The sequence below is a fragment of the Morone saxatilis genome, unplaced genomic scaffold, assembly GCF_004916995.1.
Source record: "Morone saxatilis isolate NCDOM2014 unplaced genomic scaffold, NCSU_SB_2.0 Contig2, whole genome shotgun sequence".
NCBI classification, from domain to species: Eukaryota; Metazoa; Chordata; class Actinopteri; family Moronidae; genus Morone; species Morone saxatilis.
The window spans coordinates 7445909-7460000 of record NW_023339762.1 but is presented as its reverse complement, the minus strand read 5'-3'; the positions used below and the strand labels follow the sequence as shown (position 1 = coordinate 7460000).

Genomic DNA, 14092 nt, shown 5'->3' with positions numbered 1-14092 from the left:
ACATATAGTGCTACATTCATAATGTTGCACTGTGGTGGTGGCAGAAATCTCCTGGACCAGGACATAAAAGCCAAATTGTTGGATTAAAAAGGCAATTTTCTATGTCTATTCACTATTTTCTGTCTTAGCAGGTCAACCAATCAAGATTAATGGCAAATTAATTGATCACAACATCAGCCATAATGTTTTTCATCATAATATATAAAGATTTTCCTACAACACAGCTAAGGTAGCTTTATTTAATTCATTGCTTTTTGTTCTTACAGTGCTGTAAAGTGTAATTTTAAGTCAGTACACATCTAATATGCAACACATCAACTGAATACCTTAATGTAAACACTCCAAACAAAGCATAATGAATACTGAAACTGCTTCAATGTGTGTATGTTTATTTCCCCAACGATCATATTGATGAACAGAACAGGAGAGAACTCTGAGTGTAATTGTATATACGTCGTTTCATGGACATAATGTTAAATGACACAGTACCAGAATGAACACACCTCCCCACCAATTAGGTTAAATTAAAATCTATGGCCTATAAACTACTGCTTCATCCACCTGAGGATAAATTAAGTCTGTTGTACAAAAGGGCAGTGCTAGTATATAGAATACATTTTCCAATACAAATACTTTTTTACCTTTTTGAATTTCTCCTACAGGCCAGTAATCAAGATTTACATGAATAGTAGCTGGTTGATATCACTGCTATCATATTGCTCATGAGTCTTCACAAGAAATGATGACATCATGTGAAAGGATTATGGATCTTTCACCACAAAATATGTAGTTGCTAATATTGAAAAATGTTCTTCCCATAAATATAAAGGTTTTTGTGCAATTTCCAACTGTTTCTCTCATTGGAAAACTTCAGTTAAGACATTTCCAGGTGTTCATAAAAATCCCACATTACTAGAAATAAAATTAAGATTGTTCTTCAATAAAACATTTAAAGGAACACTTATCATTTGCACTGAAATGGCAATTTCTGGTTTGAACTGTCATAAAAAGAAGACTGCGTTCATCAGAAAACGTTAATAAGAAATCTTGTACAGTTTTTAGATTAGCCACTAAAAAGCAAACTAGCATATATCAAAGTATACTAGCCCAGACAGGGCGTTCCGTACAAAGGTGCTTTGTATGAAGTTATTCAGGGCTTACTTCGTCACCATTATCTGAGCTGTGAAAACAAAGACATGAAATCAAACATTTAAAAAGGAATATCTTTAACACTGTTGTAGCGCACCTAGCACTGTGATGCCTTACTTACAGTGATATAGGCTCCCCACGGCTCCATAGTGTGCTGGGCTGAATTCTGAACCTTGCTAGAAAATTAAAGATTTGAGCAACTCGTTCAAGCAATCTGACATATAAAAATCTTTTAGACACCTTTTTGATTCTTAAAGTGCAATCTCTCCCACAGTGCACACAATAGCAGCCACCCACAATCAACTATTTTGTTTCACACCCGCACAGATTTAAAAGATTAAACCTGTGTTAGTGATTTCAACAGGAAGGTGTTTTGAAAGAATATAGGCATATGCAAATGTACAGATAAGTAAAAAAACAAAATCAATAATAGTAGAAATAGTCTCACTGAAAAAAATACTACTTGCTAGGAAAACCAAAATCATTCCCCAAAGTGCATCTTTAACATGAAGTAAATAATACCGATACAATAAAATACATATGGTAAGTTTGTAAAACAAGGAATGGGTACCAAATTATGTATCAGTTTCAGTTTTAAGACATCATTTTTTGGTTAATACATACTATAGCTTTCCTGGGATATTCATTACCCCAGCAACACTGTTCTAAAGAATCCTGCTCACCATAATCCTGGAAAATCTTGCTCCAATGTTGGCTTTAATGACAAAGGGAATGATGGCAAGAAGAATGCACAAAAGAAGAAATCCAAAGCAGACCAACTCCCAGCTAAAAGACAGAGATTACTGATGAGGGGAAAGTGCCAATCAGAGTCAATCACTGGAGAGCTCAAGCCTTGTATGCTTATGTTTGATTGCAGCCACCAGAGGGCAACAGGATTACCTTTCCTCCCCACATCAGCAAACCAACGGACAGAGTGGAGAAACAAAATCTTCCCAGCCTACTCTACTTCTGAGGCATCGCTTTCAGAGGGGAGGTAGTTGCTGCCTTTTACCCGGATGTAATGGACGTGGCCATTGCCATGGGTTGAGGAGGCGCCACAGGAGCAGAGCTGACCAGCGAACAGGTTCTCGATGTCCTCCAGCTGCAGGCCCTGCGTCTCTGGGAGGCAGCCCTGGACGAAGAGGAGACCCAACACCACCAGCCCTGTGTACATGAAGAACGCCCCTGGAAAACAGATTAACATGTACGCTGAGCTTTGGCTGCCAGTCTTAAAATAAAATCATTAGAACTATTAACAAGCAAGATGTGAGCAACACAGAATCTTTTATAAGCAGTTTATGGTCTGACAATGTATTTACTATCACCTGACCTTCTGACCTCCAGTCTTACCATAATAGGTCAGGAACTCAGCGACGTGAAGGAAGGTCAGAGACACCAGAACGTTGAAGATCCAGTTGACCCCGGCTGAACAGGCGTTGCCGGTGCTGCGGGCCCACAGTGGGTAGATCTCGGAGTTCACTGTCCAAGGCATGGGGCCCATACCTAACACACAAAGGCATTCTTTAACATTGTTTAATATTCACAAGAGTAATATGCACTGCCTGTTTCACTGATATCAGGGAGGTGGCAATACATAACGTATTTGTTATTCTTCCTGATAATACACATAATAATTGTTGGTTTAGGTATTTGTTAACAATAAGATATTTTGTAATGTTTAGAATAGCAACCCCTTTAACTGGCAATTGTTTTCTCTGTTAGCCAAAATGGTTCTTGTTGCTGTAAGTGAAAGGTGTGTAATATTTCTGTGGTTTTATGTGTTGTACATGTATTGTATCAATATATATATTTCTTTCAAGACACTTTCTTTATGTGGAAACTAGCTCAGGAACACTGTTGAATGGGAGATGTTTGAAAAACAACGAGAGAGTCGTTTCAGACCTGGAGCAAAGAATGCAAGATAGAGGATGAGGCCCAACAGAACGATCCAGGAGTAGGATGTTGGACAGTAGTTGTAGGCCCAGATCGGGCTGTCAGTTGGGTCTGTCTGGTTGGAACAACTGGGTGAAAGATACATCAAGTTTTAAATTTAATTTACACATGATTCTGTATCCTAGAAAACACAGTTAAGCTTAAGCTTTAGGGATGCTGAAAGTGATCATATACTCTCCGTCATGCCACCACACAGATAATCAACTGTCTGACCTTCCCCAGGCGGCGTGATCTGCGGACGCTGGGCTGACAGGGACACAGGAGGAGTCGTACACTCTGGTGCCGTTTTCACGATAACAAAATCCACAGTCCGAATCCAACATGCAGGATTCACATGACCTGGAGGAAAGAGCTGAATGTAAAACCTCTCACATACTAATCAATCTATGTCCACACAGGGATGTCACACTGTTGACTGAGCAAAAGACAGGCACACATACCACTCTGTCAGCAGAAATAACTCAAGCCTTTGAAAACAACGAAGATAGTGAAGCTTTACGTACATCCAGTTGGAAGCAGTGTTCACGGATGCAGCAAGAACAATGAAATGGATTAATACGCTTAATAGGATTTTTGGTCAAATTAAGTGAATACAGGTACCTCAAGGAGTTGTATTTAGTTAGTTGTATTAAGTGCTGTTTTTGTATTTTAATTATATGGGTAGCTCAAAAAAGCCCTTTGGATATTCTAATATCTTTCCATTAGAAACAGGACTTGTGTGGGGATGAAATATACTTTTTGACACTGCTCATAAAATCATAAAAGTTACCAGGAGCAGCTTTGATATCATAAACTGTAACTTCACAACCTACTTTCACTCAAGACCCCTTATAAACATGAATTTTTTGAAGGCAATTATCTACATTTCCTGGAACAAGACATTTCCCGCCTTTCAACAACTCTTTGAAAGGTGCTCAGACATTATGTATTCAGCCCTGAGTTACGTGTAGACAAAAAAGTGTTGGTAATAAGGAGGTGAGAAAGACTAAGGACTGTGGCTTACATCACTGTAGAAAATGTTCTTTCTGACTCGTCTACAAGGAGTTTCTCCATTTATGATGCAAAATTGAGAGACTAGAAAGAAACTTTCACTCTTTGGGGCTGTTAAAATATCACAATATCACAATCAAACCAAAATAACATTGGACCAGCAATATTTTGATATGAGGTCAAACTGCCTACATATGCTGGTTGTCTGGATGAATAAGAAAGACTATAAACCAATATCTCAAAATGAAAATGAATGGTTGGTGGGAAGAATTAAAATGACAGCAATGTGGCTGTGGTGTGTTCTCCTACCCATATAGCCTGCAGGATGAGTTCTGGGAGTCGACTGGATGGAGGGTAACGGGCGGAGAATTCTGGGCAGACAGCAAGAACCCGACTGCCAACAAAGTCAGGCTGAGACCAGTACCTGGAATAGAGAATTATTCTATTTTGTTTTGGATTTATATACTAATTACGTTTAACTAATCACTGGGATGTCACAGATCAGTCATTTAGTGAAATGAACCAACTATCAGTCGAGTAATTACTGCACACTCTCCAAAGGACAAACCTAAAAGACTGCCCAGGGTCAGCTTCCTGCGGCCCACTCTCTCCACAAGCCAGACTCCAACCAAGGTGAACACAAAGTTGGTAGCAGCAGTTGCAGCAGCCAACCAGATTGCCTGATTATCATCCCTCACCCCCGCCATCTGCAGGATGGTTGCACTGTAGTACCTAGATATGGTCGAAGAGGTTCACTGAAAAGCCAACTCAATTTACGTTGTTTTTTTCTCACAGTTAGACAGGTCAGGATTCTGACTTATCACTTGAGCTTTCACAGTAGAGGGTGGTGTTATCAGGCAGAAGGGAGCAATTACAAGCTAAATGGATGACCTACATGACGGTGTTTATTCCAGACAGCTGCTGAAACATCTGCAGGCCACAGCCAACGATGAGAGCCCTGCGAGTCGGACCGTGGCGAAGGATCCGCAGAATAACAAGGCCTCCTACAGAACAAACAACCAAAAATCTTAATATCGTAAGTATTAAAATTTTAACTAGTGTCAGAGACATTCATTTTTATTTTGTTTTTACAGACATTTTTCACCTCCACCTGCTTCTTTCTCCTCTTCCTCGATGCTGGTTCTGATGGTGTCATACTCCTCATCAATGTTCTGGCCTCCTCTTATCTGGCTGAGAACCCGACGGGCCTCCTGGCCCCGGCCCTTTTGGAGAAGCCAGCGGGGGCTCTCCGGCAGGAAGAAGAAGCCGACAAACTGCAGCACTGCTGGGACAACAGACAGACCTAACATGTACCTACAGTATGGAGAGAACAAGGAAGAGTGAAGGGGAGAAGAAATGTCACCACTTATTCTACTTTTGTTGGCTTTAACTGGATACTCTCAGAATTACCCCTGATACAATAAAACGGTATTGTGAGCAAGCGAACATTAGTTTTAAAGAGTTGTGACCAAAATATCTTATCACTGAAAAGTACACAAAATTGCCTAATATTTACCTGTAATATCTTTACTGCAGTTTTATCCCCACTATTTTGCAATAACAATATATCTGGGATAAGCTAATATTGGCAATACCAATGTATCAGTCAGGCACTTTGCAAACACTTTTAATCAATGATATCAGAGAAGTGTCAGGGCTTGTGTACACAGGAGGAGTTTAAGCCACATTAGTCGTCCGTCTCGAGTGTGTCTGATGGAACAGATGTGCTCCTATATATTTTAATCAGAAACAGCTGTCTACAAATGTCTCATGATATATGTGCGTAATCAAAACCTGCAAGGTATTTTTAATATGCTTCAAGTCTATTTACTTCAGTATTATGAGCCTAACTTCAGGGAATGTGTGTTCTGGGCACTGCCAAATCCCTGGTGACCTACATTCAATGCATCCTGTGTAGACTCAGACAGAGGAGTGGAGCTGCTCCTGCTCTGCTAACACACTGCTGTCACTACTGCATTGTGTCACTGAGGTAGGTAGTGAACCCCTGAACTGGTTGGACATCATCAATATAAAGCATTTATGGATAACTTTCACAGCTAAATTCTGCAGTGAGTTTACCGAGTGAGTGCAACATGTCTAAACAAAACTAAAGCAAACCTTTGTCATGGACAGTTACTCACATGGTGGACGGTGTAGTAGAACCAACACATACCTCCAGCCGTCGTGGCTCATGTAGCTGAAAGCTCCATCAATGACACTGGCAATTAACTGGCCACCGGTGATGAAGAGGGAGTTGATGGTGACCAGCTGACCTCTCTGGTGAGAGGGGGAAATTTCAGCAATGTATACAGGAACTGTCATGGAGGCTATGCCTGATGAGGGAAAAGAAATTGTTTAATTTTGACATACACAGAACAAGTTTCCCACACATTTTATACATCCATTTTGGTCTAAAGTCTGTAACACAGTGCTGTGCTTCCTTCAGGCAAAAACAAGGCAATAGTGATACTGGAAGAGCAGGTCAGGTGGGGTGAGGTTAGAGGTGGCTTGGGAGTAGACTTTGTATCTGCTAACTAAGTTTAAAATAGCAGGGGGTGGTAATGTAAAGAGCTGAGAAGAAACCTTGTGACCGCTGCTCTGAATACCTTTGCAAACTTTAAAAAAGTGAACAGGGGAACTGATAGGGTGACATTTTACCAAAACACTGCTTTTGATTGACCTCACAATGAGGAATTAAAAATGTAGAATTAGATAAGAAGATCATTTTACCAAAGAAACCATAAACAAACTTCTGGATCTTCAGTATAGCTGATGCCAATGTTGATGTCTCAAGGCTTTTTCATAACGTATGCCATCACCTCACTTCACACCAACTCACCTATACCCAAACCGACTACGATTCTGCCCACGAGAAGAACCACCTTGTCCGGGGCCAAACTCAAGATGACGCCACCGGTGCTGAAGATGAAACTGGCCAAAAGGATGCAGATCTTGCGCCCCAGCCACCCGTTCAAGAAGCCTCCACTTAGGGCGGCGAGTGCTGCAGCCCCAACGGTACTGGAGACCAGCAGCTCCTGCCACAGATTGCTCAGTTTCATCTCCTTCTTCAGGAGCAGCATGGCTCCGGACACCACGCCAGTGTCGTACCCGAAGAGAAATCCTCCCAGGGCAGAGAAAAACGCCAGCACATAGATGAAGCCCGGCGTGGAGGGATCTTTGTCCAGGAGGTCCCCAGCGGAGGCAGAGTCCCCAGATGGGGGCCCAATGAGACTCCGCTCTCCATCATCTATTGATTTCTGTCTCCTACTGCCCATAAGGTTGCTCATGTACTTCAAGCTGTATTCATCGTGGCTGCTGGACATAGAGGACACCAGGGGTTAAGATCACCAGGGGCTAGTTCAACAACCTCTCTGTAGCACTTATTGCTTTACTAATAAGGTACAGTCTGTTGTTGTTGTTGTTGTTGTTGTTGTGTGCAGAAAACTCATTAGAAATAGCAGGGTTGAGAAAAGGTGGGCCCACACAAAATGATATATTAATGAGGCATTGTTTTCAATACCAGCCGTCCCAGTAACATGCAGCTGATGTGTCCGACCTGTGTGTGTGTTTCGGTTCAGCTCGAAAGAAGAAACAGGGAAGAAGACAACACGTCAAGATCTTAAGAGCTAACTTAGCTACACGTTAGCTGCTAAATTAACTACCGATGCCGTTCAGTGATAAGCCCCCCCGGTTGTTGGCTGTTAGTACGGTAGATTTCACTGTCATGTCATCAGAAATGTGCCTACACGGTGCAGTTTATTGGCTGTGACCTGACTCCACGGGATTGTTTACCACTAGCAGTGCTAGCTCCGCGCTGCTCCAGTGTGCGGCCATGTTGACGGGACGTCAGCTGACTGCCTCGGTGCCGCTGGAGGAAAGTTATTGTTATATATATATATATTTGATTTTAAATAAGTCACAGAAGTGTCTTTTAAAAGAGTTCGACGCTGTTATCCCTCCAAATTAGTTTAGCACAGATTTAAAAAGGACACTGGTGTACCGTGCTCATTTATTTTGGTCTTAATGTTTGTGCTTTTATTTCCCAGTTTATTGTTTCTGATTTGACCCTTTTATATAAAAAAAAATGTGTTGTTTGGCTTTTTTTCTTACCCTTCTACGTAAAGAAATCAGTATTATCATCAAGTTGATGTCCTTCTTTATGCAAAATTCCTCATCCATAAATCTAAAACTTCCAATTATAAACCAACCAAGTGAAATCAAACAATACAGTGCATACTATACTTACTATACTGTGAAAATAAGAAAGCAATGTAAACTTTAAGTTTATTAACCTTGTACAATTTATTGAACTAATTTATGATTTCTGTCTCTTCACCTGTTTGTATATAAAGACAAAAGAAAGGGTTTTCTTTTAAAGAAAGAAAGAAAAGTACCACAACTAGCTATTCATTTGTAAGATGCGTCATCAGCGTCCAAATTAAATCATTATGTGGGAAATGTCCCTTTTGAACATCCAACTTATTACTTACAAACAAAACGGATCTTTCATTTGAGTGAATCATTCTTCATGAACACATGTTATAAAACAGACCATTTACTTACCAACTCCAGTGTGTGAGAATGTTCTGGAGTATTTATTGCTTCATGTATTGACTCCAAGTACAGTTATAAACCACATGCTGAACTTTAAAGGTGAAAAACCACAGTGGTTACACAAGCTCAACCCACTATTTAAATTCAGTCATCAAATATCTGCCCATAACATTTGCCTCTGCACTGTGCGATGATTTACCGCACTGAACAGCTGACAGGTGGGGCTACACGCTGGCACATTAAATATCACTCATGATAGATTAAATATTAAACATCGACATGAAACAGAAACTCTGTATTAACTAAACAGATGTGATCTGTGCAAAACAACTGGAACTATACCTCTGAAAAGCTTTTGGTTTTTTTTCTGGAGCAGCCTACTGCAGCAGCGTCTGTCCTCTTCAACAAACGGAAGTTTGTCTGATGACTCCGGATCACTCACATGATGTTACCACAAAGGAGGGACCCGCCCATTTCCAGCAGAAAACAGTTTACCTGTTCTTCCAGTGGTCCTCACACGGCAGAGCAGACAGCGCTGTTCACCCTGTCTGTCCAATAATCTGTCAGAAACAGCGGGGATTTGCATTGCTCCAAACAGATGTGAAGGCTGTACAGTATTTGCAAACTGCCACAACATATTTTCCTATCAGCTGTTACTTATTTGCCTTTGAAGACTAAACAGTGAGGTTTTGTTGAGCAAGTTAATGCATTCTCCTTTTCTTTTCTTTTTTTTTACAAGGAGATCAGGTGACCTGTTTGTCTTTCTGTTTGGTTATTTTGTCACATTTGCCATTTACAGAAGTTCTATTTTTAACAAATCTGGATTAATATAATTTCTCATATGAAGATTATTTTAATGTGTTAAAATACTAAATCAGATCTTCAGCCACTTTCTTTCACTTTTAAAAAAATTAAAAATCTAATCTTAATCTGACTCATATACTACTATTATTATACGTAATACTATGATAATATTACTATTAATGAATGGGGAATGAGTCAATGTAAGTTAGCAGCACAACGACCCTACACGCTGACCCTGTACCGTAGTTACGCTGCTAGATGCGCAGCACAAAACAAAGACGATGGTGGCAACAGAAAGAAGCTAAGATTTTCTTCCATTAATCTGAGTTTTGTGTGAAGTCATGTAAGCCGAATTTAGATATATGTTCCAAGCAGTTGTACAAAGATGTAATATTTGATCTTCGGGCTACCTATATTTGCCCATTCACAAACTAACGCCACAGTGGGTATTTCTTTTAATGAAATACGGCGCAAATCAGTGCCAAGTTCCGAATCGGTAAATCAGTAACTGACATCAGACACCGGGGTGGGAGACAGCTTGTAGACCGCATATATACCACCAGACAGCCCTTGAACGTGTAGCTGTCATTCCCAACCAGGCTAATGTGAGTTAAAACGACCCGGTGATTTAAAGTGCGACAGGAAGAAACCGGGCTATGCGTTGTTGTTGTGTGGCAGTTGACTGTCCGTGCCACAGTGCTGCTGCTGCTGCTGCTGCTCCGCGGTGTCTGCTGCCAGTTTCCTCTTGAACAAACGGGAAGTTTTTCTGGGCCGGAGTCATATGATGTGACTGTAAGGAAGGAGGAACACGCCTGTGTCAGAGGGTCACTTTATTTCCTCCCACAGAAACCACAAAAAGTCTCCCAACTCCACAAAGGGGAAGGTGTTTCTCCGCCAGAGGAAAGTGAACCGAGCATGGTGATGTCAACGTCGGAACAGAAACTCAGCTTCCCCAGTCGTGACAACTTAGCCACTTTAGCTGTACTGTAGCTAATGTAACGTGATGCAACACGGCTAGCATTCACTAATGTAATGTAATGTGAAGTGTGGATACAGTGGCGCTTTACTCGTCTTCTTCCCATGCTACTGTAGCCATACTGTAGCGGCCACTCAGACCCGGTTGTGGTCGGCTGCTCGGAGAGGGACTGCACCGACTGACCTAAATGCACGTCAACTCGTCAGCTGGAAAACGATATTTCAAAGACCATGGTTAACAAAGAGGAGTTGGAGGAAAGGCTGAAGAAACTGCTGGTGAGGCTGAACACCCCGCAAGAAGACAGACAGCTGTGCACGCTGATTCAGATAATCCAGGATCTGCTTTTCCTGGCGCACACCGACGATGGTAGGAAACACATTGTCCCCGCATGTGCATCCTGCTGCTGCTCACACACAGGCCGTGTTGTCTGACTTATGTGGGGTGAAGTAACTAGTAATGCCACAGTGGAGAAGTATAACACACATATACGTAGTTGACTACTAGTTTAACTGCTAGATAAGTAGTAGTAAGTGTATTTATCTGACTTGTGCTGTTTCTATATTGTGTAGTTTTACACTCAGGTACTTTTACTCAACACATAATTGTAGTTTTCAGATAAAGATATGACTTGATTTGGTGTGGGTGGTTTAATTCAACATCTGTTTTTTAATATTAGGCTGGTACACCCTAATTTAACACAATGCATAGTTCACCACTTGACTCACTAGACTACATATTTGGATTTGTGCTATTGTTAAGCTTTGTTATGCGCATTTAAAAATAGAAATGAACGTGAAAGACTGTTCCTTCAACGCTATCTTGTCACATCACGTCTTCTTATCTTTTGCTCTGTGCAGCAGCTGAACTGTTTGAAGACAAAAATGTTCATGTCCCCCTCATGGTGGTGCTGTCGTCCTACATCAGCAGCAAAGGAGTCCAGCAGGTACCTCACAGATCTTTGATTGATCTTTGAGTGCTTTACTTTTGCACCAGCAGTGTGTTATTCTTTCACAAACAAATCTTGAACTTTGTCGGCCTAAACAGAGAGAAGACCGGCTTTAAACAGCTTATTCAAATGACAAATGTCCTGACAAAGTAAACACACATGTGTTGAAGTGTGTACAACAGCATCGTCTGCTCTGTGTACTGCACTTTGCCTTCTCGTGACTACTGTATGCTGCAGCTTGTCAGAAGAGGGACTGCTGCATGGCACAAAATGAAAGTCAGATTGTGAGACTTATGAGCTGACTCGGCCGTAAAAGACTCATTTAGTTCCAGTCCATGAGTACTGGAGTGCCAAAGCATTTTAATGGGCTGGTGTGATCCATTGGTCTCTAGTTTTTCTTTAGTTTTATGTGGATTGTCTTACTGGCCTTCGCACTTCTAACCTAAGTCTGTGACGATGTAATCTTCTTGCCACAGGTGGGTTGGTCATTGCTGTGTCGAATGATTGAAATATGCCCCAGTACACTGGACCAGCTGACCAGACCTCTGCAGGCAGCCAAGGACTGGGAGGTACTGGGAGTGCACCAGTAAGTAAAGACTACTAATTGGGGGCTGTTGCTGCTGTCATATGACACTAATGGCTTGTGTCACATGACAACATCATACCACACCAGCATAGTAGCATTCATGTTCAGAAGAAGTCATACATTCATTGATTTGAGTAAGTCTATATAGTATATTCCTGTACACTGTATCTTTGACCCAAACTAGGGCAAAGCAATGTCAGTGTTTTCATCATTTTGTCCTTTTTTAGCTTTAGCTTTAGGGATGGCAGTGTTAGTCTGTCGGTCCACCACTTTGGTTCAGTCTGAAAAAACTTGGATGGATTGTCATTTTGTTGACATTAATGTTTCCCGGAGAATGAAGCCCACTGACTTTGGTGATCCCCTGACTTTTCCACTCGCGACACCCTGGGGTTGACATTTATGGTATTAAATAAAATGTCTACAACTGTTGGATAGATTGCGATGATATTTAGTACAAACATTCATGTCCCCTTCCAGGTAAAATGTGATTATATTGGTGATATGTAATTTTTCATCATCTGGTCAAAATTGTAGTTGCTAATTGCCAAATGCAAATCGTTAAAAGTCCAGTGTGTAGGATTTAGTGGCATTTAGCTGTGTAACTGCAGATTGCAACTCCCTCGATTCACCCTCCCCTTCCAAGCACAAACAGAAACTATAGTGGCTGTGAAACGCCCCTACCTAGACACAGTGTTTGGTTTATCCCTTCTGTTTCTGATTCTTTAAGCCAGGAACACAGACATTTGAGTGCGAAAACTCTCAGCTTCACACATTTAATTTTTGCAGATTGCAGTTGTTGACAAGTACACTGTGTTTTGGATCAGGTAAAGGTAATCATCATCAGCATGTAAAGAAAAAAACAACCACAGCTATATTGACCCTAAATCAGAACAGGAAACAAAAACATAACGATTCTTATATCCAGGTGATTATACGATAATGAAAACAAACCTATGTATATTATATTCCATTTCTGCCAATAGAGCATCCTAAATTATACACACTGGACCTTTCTATATTGGTGAACATTGTAAATGGTTTTGCCAGTTACCTAACATTTCTTATAACCGTTACTTTAATTATATGTTGGTAATGTTGGTTGTCATATTGAGTTTAATGAATTTGAAGAATATGTGTGAGATCAAATATATTTAGTAGACATTGATATAATATAATTGTGTCCAGGTGTAAAGGCATCATTCTGCTGGGCACTCTTGGACAAAGTATCAGTGAATTTAAGCCACTTTACCTTTCTTTACCAATTTGTCCTAAGTTAATAGATTTTGACTCTCTGATGTTCCAGATCCAAATTATACTGATAACATTTTCAGTTTTCAGTTCCTGTTTATGTGTAATCGATTCAACAGGTCATATATTACCACAGTGTCAGTTTTGCCAGATGACCTTTCAGGTCCTTTGTAATGCTGTCTAACATCTTCTCCAAAGCAATTGTGTTCAACCAAGCTCTTTGATTTTCTTCAGTTCTTGTTTTAGGCCATGTTTCCCCTATTTCTAGTCCTAGTGTTAACAATAAGGAAGTTATGGAAAATATTTTATTAATATGGAAGTGTATAAAATCAGCGTGTAGTTTAAAACTGTTTTAAAATATGAAGTATATCAACTAACTAGCTTTAAGTCTGCAAAAGTTAAGACCTTGCTTGCAAATGGTAAACAGTTTTAACTACCTCAAGTCTTAAATCCCTTTGTCCTGAGTACAGCCCTGGTTAATGTTTTGCCTGTTCTGATGTGTTTTCCAGGCAGATCCTGAAAGCACTGTCTCAGTACAGAACGGACTGTAAAGTGACCATGGTTGGACTCAGAGCCCTGGCTCTTCTGCTCAGATCAGGTACACGACTACATAGGAAATATTCTACAACACATTAGGAAATCACTCCTGCTACATATATCACCAGCACAGGCGCTAAAAGATTGAAAGTCAATTTAATACCCTTTTCTGTTCATATCTAAACATCTGTTTGGAATATTGAGGTTTATGTTATAATGTACTAATGTCATTAAACCAATACAAAAGGAATCTTGAAAGTAAATAAAAACAAAACCTTTTAGGAAGGAAGAAGATAATAATTTAAATATAAAAATAGTTGCAAACATCAGAGAACTGCAGTCCACGTGT

General features: G+C 40.5%; 2 protein-coding genes across 9 annotated transcripts in view; one reads left to right on the top strand and one right to left on the bottom strand.

The window, feature by feature from the left end:
* Positions 1-367: 367 nt before the first annotated feature.
* On the bottom strand, positions 368-9239 carry LOC118330093 (proton myo-inositol cotransporter-like). Of its 8 annotated transcripts, none has more exons than XR_004796812.1 (11): positions 6932-8867; positions 6266-6425; positions 5198-5406; positions 4988-5096; positions 4661-4824; positions 4402-4516; positions 3316-3441; positions 3052-3170; positions 2500-2652; positions 1271-2334; positions 368-1180 (listed from the first exon to the last, which is right to left on the bottom strand). XR_004796812.1 is itself a non-coding variant. In XM_035664506.1 (11 exons), exons 2-11 carry the CDS (start codon positions 7377-7379, stop codon positions 2108-2110), a joined length of 1830 nt encoding a protein of 609 aa, XP_035520399.1. In that variant the 5' UTR covers positions 7380-7404; positions 8989-9239; the 3' UTR covers positions 368-2107. The 8 variants fall into 8 exon arrangements, 7 of the variants coding, with proteins under 7 accessions (XP_035520399.1, XP_035520398.1, XP_035520400.1 ...); XM_035664506.1 differs by adding an exon at positions 8989-9239 and having other exon boundaries at positions 368-2334; positions 6932-7404; XM_035664505.1 differs by adding an exon at positions 8989-9238 and having other exon boundaries at positions 368-2334; positions 6932-7407.
* Positions 9240-9901: 662 nt separating this feature from the next.
* The window catches only part of lrrk2 (leucine-rich repeat kinase 2), a 43403-nt gene continuing 39212 nt past the window's right edge, over positions 9902-14092 (top strand). The window contains exons 1-4 of the mRNA XM_035664830.1: positions 9902-10792; positions 11284-11369; positions 11849-11958; positions 13716-13804. Coding sequence (XP_035520723.1) covers positions 10657-10792; positions 11284-11369; positions 11849-11958; positions 13716-13804 — 421 coding nt within the window. The 5' untranslated portion in view covers positions 9902-10656. The remainder of the gene's footprint in view (positions 10793-11283; positions 11370-11848; positions 11959-13715; positions 13805-14092) is intronic.